At 38.2% G+C, this 24,071-nt stretch overlaps 5 protein-coding genes across 5 annotated transcripts in view; 2 read left to right on the top strand and 3 right to left on the bottom strand.

Moving 5' to 3' along the window:
• LOC110952705 (membrane-associated phosphatidylinositol transfer protein 2) overlaps nucleotides 1–196 on the bottom strand; it is a 43,940-nt gene extending 43,744 nt beyond the window's left edge. Inside the window, exon 1 of the mRNA XM_051950298.1 lies at nucleotides 15–196. The gene's annotated coding sequence lies outside the window, so the exon portion shown is untranslated. The remainder of the gene's footprint in view (nucleotides 1–14) is intronic.
• A 4,247-nt stretch (nucleotides 197–4,443) lies between these two features.
• mtrfr (mitochondrial translation release factor in rescue) lies at nucleotides 4,444–5,644 on the top strand. Its single transcript, XM_022196351.2, has 2 exons — nucleotides 4,444–4,874; nucleotides 5,194–5,644. Exons 1-2 carry the CDS (start codon nucleotides 4,608–4,610, stop codon nucleotides 5,422–5,424), a joined length of 498 nt encoding a protein of 165 aa, XP_022052043.1. The 5' UTR covers nucleotides 4,444–4,607; the 3' UTR covers nucleotides 5,425–5,644.
• A 1,586-nt stretch (nucleotides 5,645–7,230) lies between these two features.
• Nucleotides 7,231–11,940, top strand: kmt5ab (lysine methyltransferase 5Ab). The gene is made up of 8 exons (XM_022196352.2): nucleotides 7,231–7,364; nucleotides 7,579–7,682; nucleotides 8,893–9,040; nucleotides 9,357–9,570; nucleotides 9,708–9,795; nucleotides 9,885–9,944; nucleotides 10,106–10,296; nucleotides 11,385–11,940. Exons 1-8 carry the CDS (start codon nucleotides 7,355–7,357, stop codon nucleotides 11,593–11,595), a joined length of 1,026 nt encoding a protein of 341 aa, XP_022052044.1. The 5' UTR covers nucleotides 7,231–7,354; the 3' UTR covers nucleotides 11,596–11,940.
• Nucleotides 11,941–12,933: 993 nt separating this feature from the next.
• rilpl2 (Rab interacting lysosomal protein-like 2) lies at nucleotides 12,934–15,757 on the bottom strand. Its single transcript, XM_022196353.2, has 4 exons — nucleotides 15,275–15,757; nucleotides 15,049–15,200; nucleotides 13,831–13,953; nucleotides 12,934–13,388 (listed from the first exon to the last, which is right to left on the bottom strand). Exons 1-4 carry the CDS (start codon nucleotides 15,566–15,568, stop codon nucleotides 13,367–13,369), a joined length of 591 nt encoding a protein of 196 aa, XP_022052045.1. The 5' UTR covers nucleotides 15,569–15,757; the 3' UTR covers nucleotides 12,934–13,366.
• A 445-nt stretch (nucleotides 15,758–16,202) lies between these two features.
• LOC110952707 (RILP-like protein 1) lies at nucleotides 16,203–23,810 on the bottom strand. Its single transcript, XM_022196380.2, has 8 exons — nucleotides 23,314–23,810; nucleotides 21,813–21,963; nucleotides 20,124–20,242; nucleotides 19,722–20,006; nucleotides 19,448–19,627; nucleotides 18,000–18,163; nucleotides 17,819–17,917; nucleotides 16,203–17,575 (listed from the first exon to the last, which is right to left on the bottom strand). Exons 1-8 carry the CDS (start codon nucleotides 23,635–23,637, stop codon nucleotides 17,482–17,484), a joined length of 1,416 nt encoding a protein of 471 aa, XP_022052072.1. The 5' UTR covers nucleotides 23,638–23,810; the 3' UTR covers nucleotides 16,203–17,481.
• Nucleotides 23,811–24,071: the final 261 nt, after the last annotated feature.

The raw sequence follows: 24,071 nt of genomic DNA, 5'->3' as shown, positions 1-24,071 counted from the left end.
AAAGTCGAACTTACTGCGTATTTATGTTGAAGTTGCGATCGCTGAAAACCTGCCGCTCCTCCGTCGTTTCTTTCACGAAACGGCAATTTCACACAGTATATCCACCTCAAATTGCGTCTTACTGTTATTTAAGTTCTATCTTGGATGATATTCAACTGAAACAATGTGAACAACACACCACTGACTCTTTACTTTTGAATGATGTGACTCATAACTTCCGGTATGTGTCTTTGCTTCTGCTGCTTGACGACTGGCGTCCAGCTGAGCCGTTCTATGGTTTTAATGGCAGAACGCCCCCTGCTGGCAGCACAGTACACGATAAAAACCAGTAGAACCAGTGCTCAATCAGTCATCCTTCCATTATTTATACACCACTTAATCCTCATTAAGGACCTGGGGGGGACTGGAGTTTATCCCAGCTGACATGGAGTGAAAGTAGGGGACACTCTGGACAGGTCATCAGTCTATCAGAGGACTGCATATAAAGACAAACAATCACTCATATTCACAACTTGAAAACACCAGTTAACCTCAGCATGTTTCTGGACTGTGACAAGAAGCCTCAATCAATCATTATTAAAATTATGATTAAATTTAATACATTTTTATTTCATTTTTCACTTTTCTAGGATGATCTTTTTGCTAATCTTGAATAGTTTTACTTGTGAGAGGAAATTGAAAAGTTATGTTGAGGTATATTGATGGAATATTTTTGATAATAATCTGTGTGTTTTTAAAAGGATATACACATACAAGCCTTTTTTTTCTAATTGCACGAGAGTCATGTAATGGACTAGTTCTCTGAGCAAAAAAATAGTTTTCTGTAGAAAGTGTAAGTGTAACAGAAGGACTTTTGAGAGAAAATACCCCCCATTGACATCAATCATCTTAAGACTTTAACCTATATTTTCAATAAATTATGTACACCATTTTCTACTATAGAAACATTATAGCTAAAAAAAAAAAGTGCTATTATCGTTTCATAACCTAGCTCACTGATGTCGTGGATACTACACTGACTTTAAGTTACTTAAGCTAATAACATAATGCTGTATTAGCTTGCAAGCTAGTGCTATAGCAAGCTAATACAGCATAATGCTGTTAGCACCAGCTAGCTAGCTAGCTTAACTTCCTTGCTGCTGAAGTGAAATATTGATGATAATAAGGTTATAATAAAGTTAAAGCATATCAAAGCTAATCTCTTGTATGAGCTGTGTAGCATTTGTGGTGCAGTTTACGTATAAGCATAATGAAAGTGGGACAAAGTTAATCTTGTGGATGAAGTTTGTATTAACTCTTGAGGTAAGACCATTTACTGAATTTTTATTTAGTTTTATAAAATTTGTTCACTGAAGCATAGTTCCTATGTATGCACAAAAGCAAATTTAAAAAATGAATGGATTAAATAGATAAATCTGTATTCATCCATGTTTGAACTAAAGATCGTCAGACATTTACAATTTTTAATAAGCTCCTAAGAGAGACTTTCCATGTTTTTGTTTCAGTCAATTTAAAGCACTGAGATTGTGCACAAGGACTGTGGTGGAAACTGAGAAAGCATGGATGTAAAAAGTTGTTCAGTATCAAGTGTTGGAAAAATATAAACAAGTGTATAATCATGTAATCCATCTGAATCATGTATTTACATAGGCCTATGTTTATTATGCATCAAAATCTATAGTTACAGGAGTTAAATGTGTGAATGCAAGTGATGGTAAATTATCAGTACACTGAAATGTGTCATTATGTGAAATGTCCAGGCCAGCTTTGACAAGATTGTTCTCTCAGTGCTCTGTGCAGCATTACAAGACAATCTGCAGGCCACAATGTTCAAGCCACAAGATGTCCTAAAACAAAGATTACATGGGGTTTAAATGTCAGCAAAGCCTGAGAGGCTGATTACACACAGTCTGCTGAAGCAGCTCATGACAGGAAGTGAGAATCTGGTGACAAACATACTTTGGTTAGGCCCGTGATACATGACTGGCAGGTTATAAGAAATACAATAAAGTTCACGTATTTTGTACCAGCGTCTAGCTTCTCTCAACACCACTTTGGTTTGTTTGTTCTCTCTGCGTAGTGTACAATAAATAGAATAATCTAGAGTGATTCAGTGAATGTTAATAAAATTCTAGACTGCACAAGTCACCTTGAATGTCCTTCATGTTATTACCAAACACAATACTGTCTCTAGTTAGAGGAGCAAATGTTAGGATTTTGGTAGAAAGAAAGTCTTGCAGATCATCTCACAGTATTAGCACATACAGTGGAAGAACTGATGATCAGCAGTTTCAATTTCAGAATTACAAAAACTGCAGTTTGTGTAATCACCATCAAATCTTAACAGTTCATTGAATTGATATATATTATTCTGGATTTTGAAATGGACCTCTTGTCTTAGAAGTTGGAGGGTAGGCTTTATAATTCTGTTTGTTAATGTCTGATTTTGAAAACTATTTATTCGATTGTACTGGATATAGCATATTGCTCAAGTGATTATGTGTCAGTGTGTTTAAATACCCTTCAACTCCTGACCATTTAATAGTAGCACAGGTACGATTCTCACATGTGACTGTTTAGGGATCACTTTAATCAAACAGAGCTGTGAAGCAAACTATATCATGAGGATGTGAAGTTACAAAAGTACAATTACAGCAGTCATGGTACTACAGTGATAGGCAAGTCTACTTCTGTCCACATTTCTTATGTGTTCCGGTAATTCTGTTTGGATATTCTGCATTTATCACGATCATGCAGCTTAATTAGCAAAGGGAAATGTCAAATAACAGAAAAATGGTTTTAATTTATTATTGCTGTTGCTATTGATGGTGGGGACTTAGAATGTAATAAGAACGACACAGTCAAGGTTAAAATGTCCTGAAATGAGGGTCTCTGTTAATGTGAACACTAAAGATAAAGTTTAATTAGAAATGCACCTCCCCCATCCGCAATATCACAGAGATGTCATCACAGGTCATCAGAGAGATTGTCTCTTCCCTGTGACCTACATAGTTTCCTGATTTACTAATTATAGTCTTTGTCAAGGGAGGGGACAGGAAGTGTTGCATCACAGTCCATTTTGTTCTCCATGAAAAAATGTTTCTTTCATAAAATATGAAAATATTTGGTAATACATGTATTGTTTGTTATTAAATTGCGTAGTTTTAAATGGGCATCAACAGTTTGAGTGACCTTTGTTTGAGTCTTGCAGAAAGAAATCCTTCCACAAGTGTTTGTCAATGATTGTAGTGACAGAAACCTGCAATTTACAGTAAAGTTCCAATTATTTTCAAATCAGCTGTAATGTCTAGTGTTAAACAGCCAAACCGAGTATGTACTCTGTGATAAGGACAACAAAGTTATCGCACTGTAAAGTAATGTGGCAATTATCAAGTCATTGTTTAGCTCCATCGTACACTTGTTGATGCTCCTTTAATGTGAAAAGCACTGTTCATCGTCAAAAGAAAAACACTTCATGATGAAATACTTTCTCCAGTTGAGTGATTAAGTTAACTGATTTTAACTGTAAACTGTGTGTTATTTTTTCAATAGTTCGTGCATCACAATAAATTCTACTTTAGAGCTATGCTTAAAGAGGAAAAAAAGTAACAAATAATGACAGCATAAACTTAAATACAACAATGATCCAAACTACACACTGTAAATGACTATTATCTGACTTATTTAAGCAGTATAGATTATGTATTCTTATAATGGACAAATAATCCCACCTTCATAGGACACATGTTTATACACAAAACATGGCTGTATGGCCTTGTAAATAGTTATAAGTCTGTGCACTGTGCTGTTTTTATATGTACAGAAAAGCTGAACAGTACACGTCCATGAAGTAAATACTGAAATCCTTCGAGCATTTGGGAATTAAGAAAAGTTCACCTACTAACATCATAACCATAATGATTGATTATGATTATTAACTTTTAATGTGAATTTTTTTTTATTAAAATGAAAAAAGAAGAAAAAACCCTCCTTTCCCATGGCCACATCCCTCATACACCCTCCCTAAGAACTGAGGGTCATGTTTATTTGTGGAAGGTGAAACATAGTGTTCTTTTGTCCATGAACCAAGGACCTTATTCTTCTATTGCTGCCTGTGACCACATTTCCAGAGTGGAAGACTTTACTTTATCAGTTTAGGAAATAGACAGCTCACGATTATGTAGCATATTGAAAAATAGAAGATGGGAGCACTGGGTCTTAAGCAAATATCCAGAAAATTTACAGAAGGGCTGCACTGTAGACACTCTCCAGCTTATGCTAGCATCTACAAGCAGTCATACACCCGCAGAACCCACCTGAAAGAGTCTTTAGACGCTTCAAATCAGGATATCAAGTCAGACTCAGCATACTTACAAACATATTCCGCTGAGAGACAAACGGTGGCGGTATGGAGTCAACATACCTGTTATTCTGTGCACGAAGCAGAACACTGCGATTCCCGATTGGCTGACAACAGGCAATGTCGAAGAAAACAACACTTGCTGTGAGCGTGCGATAGTAATGCGGTGATACGACGTTTTTAGTCGGGGATTTCATGTATTAATTGTCATTTCTGTCTCTGGAGGCATTAAATAAGATGTAGCGTGATGTCGGGGCTTGCTCTGTTCCTCAGACGGTCCAGTCGGGTCTTATGGAGAGCTTCTCCCGGTGTCCTTCCGCTGCTCAGACCGCCTCCGGCTGGACTAACATGTGTTGTAACAGCTGGTAAAAAGGACCTGATACATCTTCCAGCCCTGATAGAGGACGAGCTAGAAGAGCAGTTCGTGAGGGGATCAGGACCTGGAGGACAGGCCACCAACAAAACCAGCAACTGTGTGGTGCTTAAGCACATCCCCACTGGGATTGTAGTGAAGGTACATCTTCAACTGGATATATGTTATTAGAGGGCTTCCAGAAAGTTTGTATATATGGGGCTAGATGGTACCACTAATCATTTTGGAGTGGCATACGAAACACAAAAGACAGAACTGAATAAGATTTTAAATGAGAGTTGGATGTTCTGTCAGTTGGAGACTTAAGGAATGGCATACTGATAAACCTTGGTTTCTTATTTTATGGTTAATAAGATGAGTTTACTTTTTTGTCAGCCAAGCTTCTCTGATTTACTAATCATGTTCGTTCAATGTTTTGTTTCCTTTCCTTTCCTTTCCTGCCCTTTCCTTTCCTTTCCAGTGTCATCAGACCAGATCTGTGGATATAAATCGAAAACGTGCGCGGGACATAATGAGAGAGAAACTTGATGTTGCATATAAAGGAGAACTCAGTGATGTCGTTGTGAAGAAGAAAGAGTCCATGCAGAGGAAGCAAGAAAAGAGGAGGAAAGCAAATGAGAATCTGGAGAGAAAAAGACAGTTCAAAGAAGCACTGGCTGCAGATTCCAAACCTGGAAATGACACTGTATGAAATGTTTGTGTGGGGAAATGGAATGAAGATATAAATACTTGAATGATGCTGTATGTCATGTTTGAAAAGACTCAACAAAACCTGGAAATGTACTTTTATTAGTATTCAATCCAACCAGCCATTTGTGTCGCATCAGTCATGCAAAGTTGCAAGATGTCGTAATTCACAATGAAAGACAAAGAGGGAATTTAAAAAAGAAATAAAAGCATAGTTAAACATGTTGGTGTTGTCCATCTTTCAGTACTTGAAGGAGGTTCTAATAAAATTAGTTAATGTTGGTGAATGCTTTAGAAAAAAGTATGCAGCCTTTAGCCTTGTTAGAAATATGACTTTTTTCTCTATTTGTCATGTGACATGGGACGGGATCATTTCCTACAGGTTTAACTGATGGTGAAAACCCACAAAAATCAAGGCAGCATTGTGACTGTTGTAGCATCAGTGAACATAATTTTACAATAATTTATCACTAGATGTCAGCAGAAGCCTTCCAACCTAAGCTTCAGTGAAGAGTCTCCTATGAACTGGCATCCACACATTTCATTCTTCTGAATATATGGACATAATTTTTAATAGCATATTATTAATAACAAGAATAACAACAACAATAACAATATAAATCTAAAAAGTAAATATCCAATTATTATATTTATTGGTTACTCCTTATCCCAAATAACTAGAAGATATCTAAAATGCAAGTCCAAACAAAGCTCTGGTCTTAGGGAGTTAAAGACGTTGCTTGTCTTTCTGATCTTCAATCTATGCATATTCCTGTCTGTTGTCCCTGATCAACACCTCTCTCATTATAGAAAAAATCAAATTTAATTTACCAAACAAAAGGACAGACCAGACAATAATATTATTTGAATGGACAGAGTCTAGATGAGTGATGAGTGACTTACTATGCTCACTCACTCACTCACTAAATGATGCTTTTATTGCTGTGGTTGATTATCATCCATTTATCTTTGATCCTTTTGTTTGCTGCATCAAACCTTTAATAGTCAGCCTGAGGAGATAAGGCTAATTCAATCAAAGACTTCTACATCATTTATTAAAACCGATTTTTTAGACTTGATTTTATGAGATGTCATCTCTTTTAGAGTCAGTCACTTTTATTGTCAAGTACATTTCTGGTGCATAATAATGAAGACTAACATGTAGAACATTTTAAAGAAGGATTAAAAGGTTTTAAAAGAAAGTTGCAAGAGAGGAGACAGTAAGTTTACAAGTCAAATCAACAAATGTAGCAAATCCAAGGAATTACTAAGTAACAAAAAGTAAAATAAATGTTACTTTATTGCTTCAACAATATATTTTTTGTTTTTTTTAGTACAGACCTACTGTGATTTGTATTTTACACAGTATGTTGTTTTAACTTTGTTACTTCTATCTCTGTTTTGTCTTGTCATCTTTTAGCTGTTGTTATTTTGAAATCCAGCTTTTGCTTGGCTTTGTCTGTCATAACACTTTGTAGACACTTGTTTTCAAAGTTCTTTATAGTTATTATTGTTATTATAAATAACGGTATAGGACATTTAAAAATCAACCTATTTAAAACTTAAATTGTCATTTTCTGCTCTGAGTTGGTAAACTATTAAAAATAATAATAATCATTGTTTTTGGTAGCTTTAACAGAACTGAAATAATGTCACTGGTGAGAGCAATGGTTGTAGTGACTCGCCAGTCAGCCTGAGGGGTGTGACAACCAGAGCTTCGGCCAATGAGAGAGCCGCTTTCCGGTTGGAGCCCCTCCCCCTGTACTGAACAGCCAATGAGATGAGCCGAAGTAAGTTTTTAAATCCTCCACGCCTGTACAGTAGTAGTCTGAAGTTTGTTGCTGCAGGAACAGTGGACTGAGCACAGCGAGGAGCCCCAACACTCAGAGGGCAGCATTTAAAGGACGTCTATCGGCTGCTTTCCGGGAATTGAGATGGCAAAAGGTAAAGCTGTTAATATTTTATTTGAGTTATTCATTTAAATCATGCGAACTGCAGTAGTATCTGGACTGACAGCTAATGCTATTTAGCGCTAGCACAGGAACAACTTTGTTTAAATACACACATAGCTGTTTACTAATAAAACTCACAGGTTTTGTACAGTGTTTTCTGAGTTGGTAAACAGTGCTTACAATTATTTATTTCCGTGTTTATAAAGGAAAGAAAAATGTGGTGAGAACCGACAAGCAGCCAGAGGAAACTGTTGAACATAAAGTCACTTCACAGATGGAGACAAAGGAGAACAAACCGACAACTGACAAGGTGTGTTCTGCTGTTTGGGTTTATACTTTCATGTTAGCCAACTAAAGCAACTAACCAACAAGCTTTAGTCGCATTTTCTTTTAAGTTAAAGGTCCCATATGGTTATAATTCAATTTTATTATGGTTGGTATACACTTAAAGGCCTCTCAGCTTTAGGAGCCAGTCAGAATTTTATCCAGTTTGTAAGTAGCAATTTGGTAACCAGTAGTGACTGAGCTAAAAAAAAAATAAAAATTTTAATATGGCTGAATTCCCTTTAAAGTAGTTCTTATTGACATTTCTGTATTCTGAAATCGTGACACAAACACACTACATTAAGAGTGTATGTTAACCAGCTACATTTACATGTAAAATTATTTCTGAGAGAGAACTGATTTAAAAAAAAAAGTCCAATGTTTCTCTCTTAGCTGTCAGTCCCAGGGACAGTCTTCTTCCTGAAGGGGGCATGGCAGCAGCACCCCAGCTGCATTTATATCTATCTAAATGCTTTAATGGCCTGTTTAGAACTGCCCTAAAATTATAAAGTCATCTTAGAATGAACCATATTTGCAGTATTTTGAGCTGAAAAATGACGTTCTGGACACTTGTGTGTCTGTCATTAATTTGCTAAATGGGGGCACAATATGGGAGCTTCAATACACTGCCCAACAATTCAATATATATTTTCTACCAATCAAAAATGGTACTGTTACCATGGAGATATTTAATACTCCCAGGCTGTGGCCCAAGTCACTTCCTATTCAGTACAATGTGCACTACATTAACTGTTTGCCCTTTTGTTTGGACGTGTACATTTACATGCCGTCACTCTGCGGGCAAATTAATGATTTGAGTGAGCATCCAGTGTCTTAATTTACTGCTCACTGTTTGGTGTCCGTTCTAAAGAGAGCAGTGAGTGAGCGAACAAGGAGCTGATTTCAGACACAGTCACTGTTGGAGTTGGCAGGCAAAGCAGTGAAGTCTTTGCAATCTGTTCACTTTGTTTGTTTTTTTTTGCTGGCTCCAGAGGGATTGAAGCTATGAACAGTCTTTTTATTCACAAAAAAATATTCTAACGAGCAGAACTGAACATGTGCAGCTCGTCTCTAAATTTGGACGGCATAATTCTGAGGACAGTCACAGAATATGGCGTCTCATTTATTGCCCGCCTTGATTTCTTTGAAGGGCTCTTCATTTTCCAAATCAATGCAATTAATATTTACTTTTTCAGGATTGTGTGGGTAAAGTGCAGACAGTTCCTCAGGGTCTAAGGAGTCCAGGCAAACCTAGATCCCCTCTGAGTGACAGTTCGAGCACGCTGATCCAGGAAGGCAACGATTTTGATGCGAGTAATCCTGACACTTCAAGGCAGAAAAAAGGTGAGTACCTAAATAACCTAAAACATTTTGAATTTACTGATTTTAAAATGCTACTGTTTGCTCATTTCTGTTGCATGTAATCTCCCAGCTCTTTAACAGCTGACCCCTGTGTTACCTTATGGTCAGCAGACTCCTGTGTTTCACAGAAACCTTTCCAGTTTGTTTGAATGGAAGCAGTGTTCACTCACCCATCTATTTTCTCACACAACTTTACCATGTTTCTGGATGAACTTCACTCTGTTTGTTGCAGCTAAATGTTCAGTGCAGATGTCAACTGTTCTTCTCAGTTTCAGTCTTTGTTTCTTTCTCGTTTTAGCCATACCGAGTGGAATTAAATCTGACAGTTGTGAGCCTAAAGAGCAGCAGCCTGAAGTGGCTCGTCACACTCTTGGGATAAGAGAGCAAGCTGCTGCCCAACCAGAGCAAAAAGAGCCCACGCCACATTCAGATGTCAAAAGGTCTGCAATAAACAGTAAAGTTTCAGAAGCCAAGCCTCGCAGTAGAACTGGTCGCAAACTTGGAGCAAAGAAGTGAGTCCACAAAACCAACGTTCACTGTCATTTGTAAAAAAAAAAAAAAAAAAAAAAAAAAAAAAAGACAAAGGCTCTTTCACAGCCAGCTGCACAAACAGAATTGCTCATTACTTTCATCATGTCCTTCTTTTCAGAATGGAGAATGAAGCTCTCCAAAACAGAAAGGTCACAGACTATTTTCCCATCAGACGGAGTAACAGAAAAACTAAAGCAGAGTTAAAGGTTTGTAGAAGAAAGAATGCTTACATGTTATGAGGAGGATTATATCTTTAACTGAGTGTTTTTGATCATATTACTAAATATGTCAACAGAGTGAAGAACATGGACGCATTGATGACCTGATAAAGAACGGCAATGAAGAGGGAATGCAGGTAATATTTAATGGTTTGATGTGTCAAGTTCCTTTGATTCTGTCACACACGGTATGCAGACATTTGATGTTTCCTTTAAAGCAGTCACAGGAGAAGAGTTATCAAGCAGCTCCCACATCTTTGCTTAATCAGTTCAACTTCACACTTTTGCATGTTTACAGGTCAAACACATGGAAGGAAAAGGAAGAGGAGTTTTTGCCGTAAAGGGCTTTAATAAAGGAGACTTTGTCGTCGAGTACCACGGAGACCTGCTGGAGCTTGCTGAGGCTAAAATAAGAGAGGCCCAGTACGCTCAGGATCCTCAAACAGGCTGTTACATGTACTACTTCCAGTATCAATCTAAAACTTACTGGTAAGTCCACTTATCACCACTCTGCAACACCACTGACACATGTGGCCAGATGTAGAAATGATGCATTTACACAAACATTTCACACACAAACTGGGATTTATAGAAGAATAATATACAGACCTTTGATTTTTCAAACCAGACCTACAGTTTCCAACTGTGGATGTAGTGATAAGCAGTACATGAAATATAAGATGGCATGTCATAACAGTAAATTTGTGCTAGATTGCTGTTTTTCCCCCTTTCTTAATGTTCTAAGAGGCAATCTGGAAATGGCTCATTTAGTTTCACTAAACTTTTAATTTAGTGAGCTAACGTAATTTGTTAGGTCTGTTTTCATATGAACTCTATTAGTCATTGATGATCTTTTTGTCATTTAATGATGAGATTTGAGATGTGACAACAGTATTGGTTTAGAGAGCGATGATTTCAGATTAATAAAACGAAACCATGACATGATAGTGGAATGGCTAGGGTTTAAACCATGTGTGCAACTGCCATTAAACAGTGAGTCCTCCATTTCATTCCTGGCCTGATGCATCTTTACTGCATGTCTCTCCATTGCTCCCTCTCCCACATTTCCTGTCTTCTACTATTTGTGTCAAAAAAAAAAAAAATTAATTGAAAAGCAATAAAATGCTTTTTAAAAATGGGTAAAAAACACACCCAGAACTACTCATATGTGCAGTTCTATTCATATGCATGCAGATTTTTATTTATAGTTGTTTAAAGCCTCTGGTTCCACACTTGCTGAAAATCATTATTTAGGACTGTACACTTTTGCGATTTCTGGAGCTAACGTTGCCATGCAGTGCTTTTTTATAAGTCTAAGACTGAAAAATGCTTATTAATAACTATTCCCCATCAACAATATCATGATACAGAATTTTCTCTGTCGACTTTTGATGTGTAGAATGACCTGCTGGTGGACATTAGTTCCTCTACCAATCAGCCTCTTGCTGAAGTGAAACACTGATTCATTAAGATTTCAGGCTTGAAAAAGAAATATGTTCTTCAAATTTTCCGAATGACTTCTAGTGTGGATACCCATATTGTGTTGTAGTGACGCTGTTCTCTTTATCATTTATCAGTGTCGATGCTACAAAGGAAACAAGCCGTCTTGGAAGACTGATCAACCACAGTAAAACAGGAAACTGTCAGACAAGGCTTCACCCCATCGATGGAACCCCTCATCTGATCCTGGTAGCTTCCAAAGACATCGAAGCAGAGGAGGAGCTGCTGTATGACTATGGTGACAGAAGTAAAGCTTCAATCTCAGCGCACCCTTGGCTCAAATATTGAAATCTGTCCACATTTCAAAAGAACTGTTGCTTTCCATTTCATCCTTATGTAAAAGATGCCGTGCATGAACAGTCTTCAAAATGCTTTTTTGTTAAGGTTAAAAATGTTTTTGTTTTAAATGGAGGCTGAAGCTTCAACTCATGAAAAGTGCATTTTTGCTCAATTTGTTTTTATCATGCTTTTATGGTTTTCTTAACTAATGGATGCAAATTTGAGTATTTTTTTTTTCCATGAAATAGTGTGTTATTGTCCATGGGATTCTATTGTAATGAATGCAAGTCTGAATATTGTAAATTATTGCTTGTGCTGTAAATTGAGGAATAAAACTGGTGAGTTTTCATTCCAGCTGTGGCATGGTTTGTGCTGATGATGATCTGCAGAAGAAACAACCTGAAATTTGGAGCTTTATGAAAACACCATCCTCCACTGATTCATATTTAGATCCATCTAGGGGCACAAGTGGAAGACACTACTTCAGTATCGCAAAGAAGTTGCAAAACTGAAAAGCACAGCGGGATAAAAATTTAGCCTTAATTGTTCTGAATGTTCACACACTAAATAGTGTTCTTCAACTCAGCTTAAAAAATACACTGAATATTTAGAAGAAGTGTTAAATACCCTGAGTATGTCCAATAGAGTGACTTCACTGTTAACTCAGAGCTGGAGATTGCGTTAATACCGCAGAGCAGACATACAAATGAACAGATACAAGCAAATCCAAACACCATAAAACATTATGGGGAAATTGTTAATGTAACTATTTAGAATATGTGGTGCAAAAAGGAGTGAAGAAAAAGAGAATTGGCTATCATAAAACAATAACACTAGTAATCAGATCATTTGTTTAATAAGAACCCACACTAAATGACGGCAAAGCAGAGAAAAGAACCATACAGAGCAGTAAAAGCCTGTTTGATGCACCTTAAACAGAAAGAGAGCCACTCGACCTCAGCATACAGCTTGTAATAATGAGTATTATAATTATCATCTGAGTGCAGAGGCCTGCATGTACAGAAGGTCGCCATAATCTAATGCTGATAAAAAGTTACCTTAATCAGTCTCCCTCTGCAATGCAGAAGGAAAAACATTAATTATTCCTTTTTTTAAAATTATTATTCATACTTAATTTGGACACTAATTTATCACATTAAATTTAAAGTTCTCTTATAACTGTGTTGCCATATAATTTTAACTAAACTATCCTTATTCTGTCCATAATGTGTGAAGTATAATTATGCTGTGGATTATGATGTGTATGCATGAATCTGACATGAGATCAACGAGAAACATCAGAAGCTTTTGAATTATTCAACCCCAGAACAAAAAGCACAAGCGCTGTTCAAAATGTAATCACATTTTTATTCTTAGATTTTGTTGGACATGAGGCCCTTTTATCTGTATTTGATGGATTAGAATGATAGAAAATGTGTTTTACATGACTGGACCCACATGGAAACTTCATTTTGGTTCATAAAAATATTTTTTAAGACTATAAATAATTTCATTTTGAGTGAAAACACTTAACAAGCTCAACACTAGTTAGATAATACTTTCCAGTTTCCTTGCAATATTTTCTTTTTACAGAATTTAGATTCCTGCTACAGAAACTTTACATTACTATAAACCATATCAGGTTAAAATTAGCAGTACAAAATATAGTGCTTGTTAGATTGAAAATAAACATTAGAAATAAGGAAGTAGAAAAGTGGTTAAATTGTGCCGACAAATCCCGTTTGTCCTCTACATGGTCAGTTCTTGTGAGAGGTTTTTCTCATTTTCGCCTGAATGAAAACCTATAAACAGAAAATGTGTGGAATTAGTTGAAAAAGTTTTTCCTCCAGCAGGGCGAGTGAACATGTAATATACAAGCAACTCTGAATCACGGCAGACTGTAATTACTGACAGCAGCCGTTTGGCAGGCATACTCAATTTCCAACCAGCTCTCATTCATTCAGCTCTCCGTCACTGCTCACACAAACATCCTCAGCATCAGCATGAACTCATTCGGTCACAAGTATTTCGTTAGGAGACAGGAGACGGGCTGTGTGAACGGCTGGCTGACTATAATGTCATGGGGTTGCAGCTGAAAATTCTCCCCGTTCAAGGTGTACAAGTAAACATGGTTTCAACTAGCTAGAAAGACATGCTTTCACTTAGTTTACGCAATTTCTTTTGGGCTGTTTTCTATCGTCTTTGCATAGTTTTATCTGTAAAACAACCCAGCTTGCTACTCACAGTTTGCTTATGGTTGTCTTCTCCTCTTTCGTGTCGTTTATCGTGGCTGGACTGTGCTCTGTAGCTGCTGGTGTCTCCAGATCCACCTCGACCATGGCTGGTTCAGCTTGTGGCAGAATCCCACTGTGGAAGAAAGGCCAGATTTATGGTCGCCGAGATTAATTCGTGCAACAGTGTCCAAAAAAAAAAAGAAAAAAAAGAAGAATGGTAGGGCAATAAAAGAACACATCACAGTGGAAGCTATTTAATTAGAGCTGACTGATGTTGTAGTTTCACAATGAAAATGAGTGCTATTATAAACATAATAGTGGGAATTAAACGTGAGGCTATTTTCAGTTATATAATTTCAGTACCAGTGACATTTGCAATATTAGCCTGATTGTGGAGCTCATATGGGTGTGTATTTTTCAGTTTTCTTTTTTCAAACAAAAAAAGAAAGAAACATTGCAAATAACGCCCATAAGTTAGTCACCTCTGCATTTCTTCAGATACCTGATAATGACAGACAGACCCTGAACCTTTTCACGTCACGTAGGTTTGTTGTTTCCGTGTGCATGTGTCTCTGGGATGGGCAGTCCAGTCTGTTTAGTCTATTTATTATTTATGTTTAATTGTGTATTTTGCTATTAGTTCTATTATTTTTATCATCTGATCGTGTTTGTACTCTACTGTACAGCACCTTGGTCAACTCTGGGTGTTTTAAAGTGCTTTATAAATAAATCTCATTTAACTTGAATATCTTCATTGCCTGGACGCTAATATTCATATGACAGTGTGTCCAACAGTAGGTCAGACAATGGTAACAGTAGTCTCTCTCAGTCTAGTGTGGAGTCATGATAAAATAAAAACAAGCCGTGTAATTTATATCAGTAGTTTCACATTTAGTTCCTCACTTATAAACTGCACCGAAACAGTCTAGTCTCGCATTTTACAACAGCCCTGCAATAAATCTTGTTCTAACTCAATTTATAATCCTCAGATTTGTTGACTCCGGAGTCTGAGAGATGTTGAATTAGCTGTGTGGTTGTAGTTAGTGGCTGTAACGGATTACATCGCTTTAAGGTATTTCTCATGCTTCTGATTGAAACAAATGAAGGTAAAAAGGACATTTCCAAAATAATTTAATACAATGCGCAGCTAGAAAAGAGACAGAAGTTAGCATTAAAAGCTTTGTTTGAGTTCTATCTTAGAGTGGGCCTGAGATTTTAGATTTCCTACCTCTTGTAGAGCTGCAGCTCCTCCTGAGCCACCATGAGCTGGGCCTTGAGCTGGTTCCTCTCCTGCAGAACCTCCTTCAGCTCCTGCATGGTGAAACGCGGTCTGTTGGGGTCCGTCAGATCCACCACCAGCTGGTTCGGTCCCGCTGTTTGCTGTGACGGCAGACACGACACGTATCTCTACACGTCCACCTCTAATCTGACCACAAGCCGACCGTGAAACTCACCGTGCCCTGCCCGGAGGAGCCCTCCTGGATGATCCGGTCCAGTTCGCTCTTCAAGTTGTCCCGCTCCATTTTCAGCTCCTCCAGAGTCAAGTTGTACTTGTTGACTAAAGTCTCAAACATTTCCAGAACACGGACTATTCTAAACTGTAAATCCGACACTTCTTCCCCACTGCTGCTTATTTTTAACAAATCTCGTCCGATCACATAGGAAATGTCGTACACATCTTCGACCGTGAGCTCAAACGCGTCCTTTTCGAACGCCACAGCGGGCGACGACTCTTCACCAAGCTCCATGACGGACCGACGCGACTCCTTCAAAAACCAGTGAGAAGTCAACTTTTCTTCACCAAAGCGTACTTCCAAAGCTCTAAAAACAACACTTGAATTTCTGAACTTCGGCGGAACAGTTTCAGTAAGCGAAGGTAACTAACTTCCAGTACAGCCGCACTTCCCCCATCACTGAGCCACCAATGACGAGACTGTGTGGACAGCAGAGGAGGGCAAAGTATCCTAGCGACAGGTGAGCTCAAAGATCCTGCACTATGAAGAGCACTCACTTCGCATTGACCGTCTGTGATCACAGGTCTTCAGTTTAAGTGGAGCAGAAAACGCATGATTTGGACTGTATAAGTGAGACCTCTTCTTTTTCTACTCCTCATATCAATCAAGGCCTGTCAGAATCAGGTGAGAAAGCATGTGATTTAATGTTTGTTTTTTCATTTTCGTGGCGTTCTTTTATTGACTGGAATGAAATAATCCATGGAAGCTTCTTGTCAAGACAAAATTATGTATTCACAATGCTAAACACTATCAAACCTTAAAAATATATTTTATGGGCAAAAAACTGACCTCTATCATATACTTAGTAGACTTTCTCACTAGCTATACTAATTTTTGATAATGACACAATACCAATAACTCAACAAGATGAAAAATAAAACTTTATTGCTTCATTCTGAATAAACATTATTTTACAGGTGTGTCCTGGTACATATTGACAATTAAAAGTTTTCATTTTACACGTATTTATATATGAACAGCAACAGGGTAATTGGGATTTTGTCAGGCAGTGCATTTGCATCAAAAATAAAATATGTATTTTTTAAAGTCTGAAAAGAAGTTAATGTCAATAAAGTAAAAAACAAAGCTCTGAGTTTGAGAAGGTATAAATTATAGTCAAATAGGTTCTAGCAGACAGACCTCTCTTGTAGATTGGCCAGAGAAAATAAGAACTATATGGGTTTTCTGAATCAAGCAGCAAAAAAGTGGTAGCATGACTTGTTTTTAGTTAACTGGACTGACTTCACATTGCACTTTCAGTGATGTGATTTTAGCACATGTGCACATGTAAACCACAAGGTATGGTTCCAGTCTATATTGTTATAAGTCTTCTAATTGGTAGTAATATCCTTTTTACAACAATCTAGAAGATGATCTCACACAGACACATGATCATCTAGCTCTTTTCAGTACACAAACCAGACATATGAGCAGTAATTTCCCATCAGATATACGTGATCTTCTGAAATAAATTACACAAGATGTTAAATTGATAGACCATGTGGCAGATGGAGCTGTTGCTCATGATGCCGTCATGATTCAGAGACTGCTAAGGAGCTTAAAACATCGTCTGTGAAAGCCAAAGACTGTATGGTGAAAACACAATTGATTCTACGGGGAGCTCTCTATATTACAGGCAATACTTGTCAAACTGGTTAGATAATACTGTATGACATGAAGTGCACTGACACCATTTAAGTGTTTTGATAAAGAAATGCAATGAGAAACCTGAGCGAGAAACTTTGACATCAGCATGTGCAGCATTACAATGAATGAAGCACAGCTATTTCCTTATTATATATCAAGTGAAGCAATGAAAGACGGTGACTTTATGAAGCCACAAAACCTGAAAAGGTCATAAATATATTTAAGATTGTCCTGGTATGGACAGTTGTCTCACATTTGAACTGCTGAGGTTCACTTAAAGCTCCTATCAAGTTAAAAAGTAAAACCAAAATGTACCATAAAAATTAACATCAATAAAGACAACATAGTTAATTCACCTGAATTTCAAGTATATAAACACAGATTTGTTTAAAATAACTGAGAAAGGCAGACATTAAACCAATTCTTGTAAGCAAATTGGTGTTGAGATGGTGCTGTTAAAAAAATAAGAGCATCTGTTTATAAAGAATTGAAATTTAAGGTCATATAAAGGAAACAAGTCTTCTGATTGGTAACAACGTGGGGTCGTCTGTGATCAAACCAGCTGCAACCATTGGCATTATAGCAGTGAAGATCCTGGTCAGAGAGGAAAATGGACAAGGGGAGGAGTGGAGGCAGAGTGGGTTGGATACAGGAGAGAAATTCAGAGTTAGAGAGAAAATATTATGTCCACACATTCTAATAATTCTTTACTTTTACTTCAGCATTAGTATAATATGAAAGCAGAGCGGTACAAAGCTGATCATCTTCACAATTGCAAAGGTAAACCTCGGTGCAAAAAGGAAAGTGTATGAGTGTCATTTCAAACAGTTTACTCACAAGCGTCTAATTCCTGATTCAGGCGGATCAGAAGAAGTTGAACATGGTGGAGGAGACGGAGCGGACACGATGGAACTGATGCTGTCCTCAAAGTCCTCACTGAAGGATATAGAAGAGGTACAATTTAGCATGAAGTGTTGTAAAACGGATTCAAATCGAAACCGTGCGAACCAAACCATACCTTTTGTAGTATGTCAGCTCTTCCTGAAGCATGAACACCTGGGCTTTGAGTTCATTTCTTTCCTGCAGGACGTCCCGCAGCTCCTGCAGGGTGAAGCGAGGTTTGTCTGAATCCTGCTCCAAGCTGTCTGTCTCCTCCTCTGGCTCTGTATCAGGTGATCCTTTCTGCAATCAAAACACACATTCAGCACTTGTCCTGCTCAGTCATGTTAAAAATAAAGCAGGCACCTCAGAACTGCGACACTCTTTGGTTGTGTTGGTGAAGTTAAACTGATTTGCTCTGACTACCTAAAATGATGAATGGACCCTGTGGCGTTTAACCAGTAGTGACGTTGTAAAGCATGCCCTGTTTTGTTTGTGCCTTTGTGCGTTCTGAATGAGAATAGGAGTTGAAGTGAAACATATTTCTGACAGCTGCAGAGCTGTGATGACAGAAATACATCATGACAGACAGCAATGTGATAATTAAAAAGGAGAAGAGCGACAATGCAAGCTGATGTAAAACAAAAACAATCAAAACATGCAATTCAGCAGGTTTTCATGGCCTTTAAGTGGCAATAGACATGTTTTTATGCTTTAACTTGTCATTATAATGTAAATGTTGATTGCACAATGTAATGGCTACACAATAACGACATCATCAATGTTTACATCAGTTCCTGATGAGTCTCATTTTAACTGCGCAAATCTGTCACAAAATCTCCCCAGCAATGAAGGCTCAATTTATTTACGGCACACAGGAAGGGCTTCTGCAGCTGTGCGACGGTAAAAGGAAGATGATAGTGCTTTTGTTTTCCCCTGCAGCTACTAGTATCAACGTAACAATCAGAGTAATTTTGGAAACTAAAAAAGAAAAGGTCCAGCTGTCAGAGAAGGTGAAAAGGTAAAACAAGAGTGAGCAACAGATGGGCATTCTAGCAATGGAATGCCAGACTTGAGGCTTCAACACCACCAATCAGTTGACATTACTTCTTTTAAATCCTGCTGACTTATTAATAAAATCAGTGATTTCTCTTGATCACCGAGAGCACAGAGATCAGGCATTTTATTTCAAACTTGGATTGTTCCGGTTGTTTCTTCTTGTTTTTCCTCTGTAACCCCGCTGCAGCTCAAACTTTGTTCTCACTCCATACAAGATTAAAATTATTTTTGCATTAACCAAGCGTGCTTCTTTCTTCTCTCATATTTTACAAAGTGGTACTGATAGTTTTGAAATCTGAGTTGGTAATTGTGAGATTCTTGGGAAAACAGACAGCGACAGTAGTAACAGCAACACGACTTGGAAATGCAGGAGAGAGGAGTTAAAAAGTTTTCTGTTTTCACTTTAGGGACACAAAGCAGGGCAAAGTGATAATGAGGTCTGTTTAATGTAAATATTCTTATAGTGTAATGTAAATAGTGTTAAACTGAGTACTACTGTCTAGACTGGATAGTGTGAGTAGATGTTACCAGTAACATTGACGTAGTGTTGTCATCTTCAACACTCTCTTCCTCATTCTTCTCTCTGTTCGCTGACCTTGGGAGTGGGGAAAGACTCTTGTCGCGTTCAAAGCAGTTTGCCAGAAAGCCCGAGTCTCCTCCACACTCCACCCACACCGAATTTGGTTTATAAAGCTCGGCAGCTGAGGGCTGACACCAAACAAGACACTTAACATCTACAAAAAACATACATAGTTTGATCATCATATTTACACTTTGGTCAAAATTAGGTCTTTTTTTTTACCCTCATGAGAGGTGATAGAGGTGATAAAGGTGATGACATCCCAGATGGTGAAGAAGAGAACTCTTCTATCTTAATGAGTTCTCTCTCTAGTTCCCACTCCTGGACCTCCTTTCTCAGCCTCGTGACCTCCAGCTGCAGAGCCCCAAACTCCTGCTGCTGTGCCTGAGCTGCAGCCTCCAGCTCTGCCCTCTGCTGGATCAGCTTCTTGCCCTGAGCCTCCATCACTCCTATCCTGTGGAGAAGGTCCTGGTTGATCCTTATCAGACGTTGCTGCTGCAGCTGGAGCTGTAGTTGAGAGAATCAGTTTTATGAATTCACTAATTCTGGTGAAGGATAATGGTTTGTAGACTACATATCATGGCAGTTGCCACCATTTGTGATGTGCATGGTGCAAACCCTCACCGCGTCAACATCCTCATTTCTAAGTATCAGCTCGTGATCTTTAGCCCGGATTTCATCTCTCTGTTTGTCCACCAAGTCTTTCAGCTTCTTCATCACCTGTCCTTCTTTCTCAGACATTCCTGCAGTCATGAAAAAAATAAAATCACAGACAAAATGTTCACACAGGTAAAATCCATGCATTCCAATTACAACAGCTAAGAAGCAATCAGCGTTTTTCTGTGTTTAGTCTGTTACAGAAAACTGCATATAGCCCAACCCCACTAAGAAGGCAAGAAAGTCCACAAATGAACCTTGACAAGGCACACCTGTGAACTGAAAACCATTTCAGGTGACTAGCTCATGAAGCTCATGGAGAGAATGTGAAGAGTGTCCAAAGCAGTAATCAAAGGAAAGGGGTGCTACTTTGAAGAATCTAAAATAGAAAACATGTTTTGATTTATTTCACACCTTTTTTTGTTTACTAGATAACTCCATATGTGTTCATTCATAGTTTTGATGCCTTCAGTGAGAATCTAAAATGTAAACAGTCATGAAAATGAAGAAAAACCATGAAATGAGAAGGTGTATCCAAATCTTTGGCTGGTAGTGTATAGAACAGACCCCTTTGTAACTGTTTCATCACATTTCAAAAATCTTGCCAAGTTAAAACAAAATGTTTACTGTAGTCAGAACAAACCCATCCCTGCAAGTTACTTCCACACCACACCACATCAACAGAAACTTTCTGACAGCATGGTACCTGTGTCAGTGTAAAAGTTGTGGTATTTAAAACACACCTTTAAAATGTTCTCTATTTCAGCCTTGCTTGGGCCTCTACCTGGGACTAAAACATCTGTTATACCATGAATGCATTTCTTGGGACAAAAAAGATGTCAGTGAGCAGAGTAATCCTATCATGCCGTACCCTTTCATTTGTGTGCATATGTTTACAGGCAGTGTTTGTGTGCTGCAGTCCTGACAGTAAGTACAGCTGCAGCCCCCATTAGTTTCACACAAGAGCTATATTTTGGTCTGCTTCAAAAATAGTCGCCTTTACAAGCTCCTGACTGCCTCTCTTCACAGCCTACTTTTTCATGTCGTCCAGCAAACATGTAGCATGTACTGAGCAATCTCACGTGACTGCATGGGATGAAGATGTTTAACGTACAACAGATGGTAAATCAACACAAAGCACTGCAGCATTTAGCACACATGGAAGACATACCAGATCTGCAGAGGAACTCCCAGCCAAGACCGAACTAAATCAGTTTCCAGAGTCATGCAGATACTGTACAACCTCCATGCATGGCAAGGGATTAAATGCAACAGACTTCAGAGCCACTGATTAGTGTGCTATTATTATAATTAGTGAACTTTAGACTATGAATGTACTTAACATATTTAGCTTATTCTTGATTGGTGTCTATTTTACACTACATGTTGCTTTAATATGTTCAATTACACGTGGCTTTGGTTCATGGATACTGGTGCATTAATATCAATTCACTCATCCCTATCTACTGGAGTAACCATATAGAGAAGCATCAATCCAGTAGTTTTACTGTGGATTGGTGCTTCAGTGCATCTCTATTACAGTACAATTTAACCAGATTTAACTCTACCAGAAAAGCTGAAGAGACCTTAAAACACCTTACTATCTCACAAATCATCTTCTCAACCCCTTCGAAACCTTCATCTGTCGTGACCCACCCTCATGTTTCTGCAGGTCTTCCTCCGTGATGGGCGTCTCCTTGAGAGAGAGGCTCACTAACAGCCTCTTGTTCTCCGCCTGAAGCTGAGTGATTTGAGAAAGCAGGTCCTGCACTTCTCCTCTCCATACGTCTTCCACCAGCTCCAACTCCTGAGCAAAGAGGATGCAGAAAACAAAGTCAAAAAAGAGAGGAAAACACTATCACAGAGTCCTGGTGTTTGTTGCATAGAGGCATATATGAGGGAATGACAATGTCAGCAGCACTTCAGATTTTATGACCGCCAAAGTGAAGATTCAAAATAATTAAGCTCAGTCTTAAATGTTTTAGGTTTTTGCCAATTTATTGAGCAGATGTCTTTCATCTTTATACCACACTTAGGGCACTGAAGTCAACCAACCAAATATTCCAGGATGTTTTGAGATCTAGACACAAAAATAGAAGCAATAAAGCCTTCAGTCTTATTCAGATTTGTCTTTAAGTCTTTGTGTTTTATGAGTTGCTATTTATAATTGCACAGCACTTCAGTTCAACTCCTCTTTTTTAAGTGTGCTGCATAAATAAACTTGACCTAACTTTGACTTTGTCACCTGGTATTATTGCTATTATGAAGTTGCTCACATTTGTGGATCTGTTTAAAGTGTGAGATACATTAGTAGCATTGTAATGTTAAGTGCAAAATATACTACAGATTAAAGCAGTATTGTGTCGGACACTTAACTATGCCTTACCACTATAGGAGTGATTTAATGTAACCAAGCACTGTTCCCAGGAGACCACACAGAAAAACTGTTATGCTTCACTTCAAACCTGTGCATTATGAATATATTGTACATTTAAAATATTTTTCATCGGCATAGATAAAAAATCTGAGCAATGCCAGGATTTTCTACTCACAAAGGAATCAGTGCAATACGAACAGAATTAAATGCAATATCTACATTTTTAATGTTGTTATTTTTCCCCTCATGGAAGAATCTGGGCAATATCTGCATTTTCCTACATACAGAATAATTCTGTGAAATATTATGTTCCACATTCAGAAGGATCTGTGTAATATCTTATATTTCTACATATAAAATAATCTGTACAGTATCAACAGTATTTATGTGTATTTCTTGATTATTTCTATTTTTCTACTAATGTCCCCACATTTCAGCACCATCCCATTTTTCCTATTTTCAGCTGTGGGATTAATAAACGATTATGTTATCTTATCTTATTTTATCTTTAAGGCGTAAGAAATACACAAATGGTGCTAGATGGATGCATTGATCAGTCAGTTAGTGATCACCAGAAACTAAATCAAAAGCAGTTTTGATAGGTGAGTGACTGGTAAGCAACTTAACTGTCAGAAATCCCAAAATGTTACGAAATAGAGATCCAATATTACTGTTACCTTGGAAGGTACACATGGTACAAACAGGCAGACAGACATGTAGAGACACTTCAATGGAGGCAGGTGGGTTAATATGAAAACACTCACATAAACACCAACTGACCTTCTGGTGCTTCCTCTCCTGCTCGTATCTGTCGCTTCGCTCCTGCCGCAGCCTCTCCAGCTCTCCCCGCAGCTCCTCGGCCTCTTGTCCCGCGGCTCCCCGGCTCACCAGCGCCTCCAGCAGCTCCAACACTCGCACCACCCGGGGTACCACTCCGACCAGAGACTCGCAGCCGAACCGGTCGATGATCCGCTCAAACTCCTGGCCGAGGACCGCCGCGATGTCGTAAACGTCCATGACGGTCAGCTCGGCCGCGGGTCTGTCCAGCGCCAACATGCCGCGGGTTTCCATGTCTGCCCTCTGCTTTATTCGCACCTGAGACATTTAACAAATCTCAGTGTCCTTTGACACTGGGATTAGACTCACATTTAAAGTAGAAAACGAGTTTAAACCGTGCTTGGTTCATAAAAGCTGTCGGTTGAAGCGTGCCGAAGTCAACTTGCTTCAGTTTGTTGACAGGTAAAACTTTGCTAACGTTCGCTGCTGCCTCTGAGGCTGCGTTCATCGTCCAGCGAAAACTCGTACATGTCACAATCACCCATAATTAATACCAGTGGACGGAGCTAGCAAACAAAATATAGTTAGGTATTTTAGGTTGATGGCAAAAACAACAATACCTAATGTCGCCATACACTAAAAAAGGACAACAATAAAATCTTAATACAAATACAGAAATCTGACTATCACTGGATGATCCCGGTCATATCAGCAGTGTTTTAAAGTCTGGTTTGAACAAATGTCCATATTTACAACTGGAT

This window comes from Acanthochromis polyacanthus, chromosome 7, assembly GCF_021347895.1.
Source record: "Acanthochromis polyacanthus isolate Apoly-LR-REF ecotype Palm Island chromosome 7, KAUST_Apoly_ChrSc, whole genome shotgun sequence".
NCBI classification, from domain to species: Eukaryota; Metazoa; Chordata; class Actinopteri; family Pomacentridae; genus Acanthochromis; species Acanthochromis polyacanthus.
The sequence above is the reverse complement of the archived record's forward strand: the minus strand, read 5'-3'. Positions and strand labels throughout refer to the sequence as shown.

Bases quoted from the DNA above. Each gene is read 5' to 3' on its own strand.
- LOC110952707 (XM_022196380.2), bottom strand. From the start codon at position 23,637: ATGTCTCAGGTGCGAATAAAGCAGAGGGCAGACATGGAAACCCGCGGC. The intron at 21,964-23,313 runs GTCAGTTGGTGT...CTCTTTGCTCAG, and splicing joins AGGAGAGGAAGCACCAGAAG to GAGTTGGAGCTGGTGGAAGA. The intron at 17,918-17,999 runs GTATGGTTTGGT...TATATCCTTCAG, and splicing joins GAGCTGACATACTACAAAAG to TGAGGACTTTGAGGACAGCA.
- mtrfr (XM_022196351.2), top strand. From the start codon at position 4,608: ATGTCGGGGCTTGCTCTGTTCCTCAGACGGTCCAGTCGGGTCTTATGG. The intron at 4,875-5,193 runs GTACATCTTCAA...TTTCCTTTCCAG, and splicing joins CCACTGGGATTGTAGTGAAG to TGTCATCAGACCAGATCTGT.
- kmt5ab (XM_022196352.2), top strand. The intron at 7,683-8,892 runs GTGTGTTCTGCT...TTACTTTTTCAG, and splicing joins ACAAACCGACAACTGACAAG to GATTGTGTGGGTAAAGTGCA. The intron at 9,945-10,105 runs GTAATATTTAAT...GCATGTTTACAG, and splicing joins GCAATGAAGAGGGAATGCAG to GTCAAACACATGGAAGGAAA.
- rilpl2 (XM_022196353.2), bottom strand. From the start codon at position 15,568: ATGGAGCTTGGTGAAGAGTCGTCGCCCGCTGTGGCGTTCGAAAAGGAC. The intron at 13,954-15,048 runs GTAGGAAATCTA...TTTCTTCCACAG, and splicing joins GAGCTGCAGCTCTACAAGAG to TGGGATTCTGCCACAAGCTG. The intron at 13,389-13,830 runs GTGAGTAGCAAG...TTCTGTTTATAG, and splicing joins AAGACAACCATAAGCAAACT to GTTTTCATTCAGGCGAAAAT.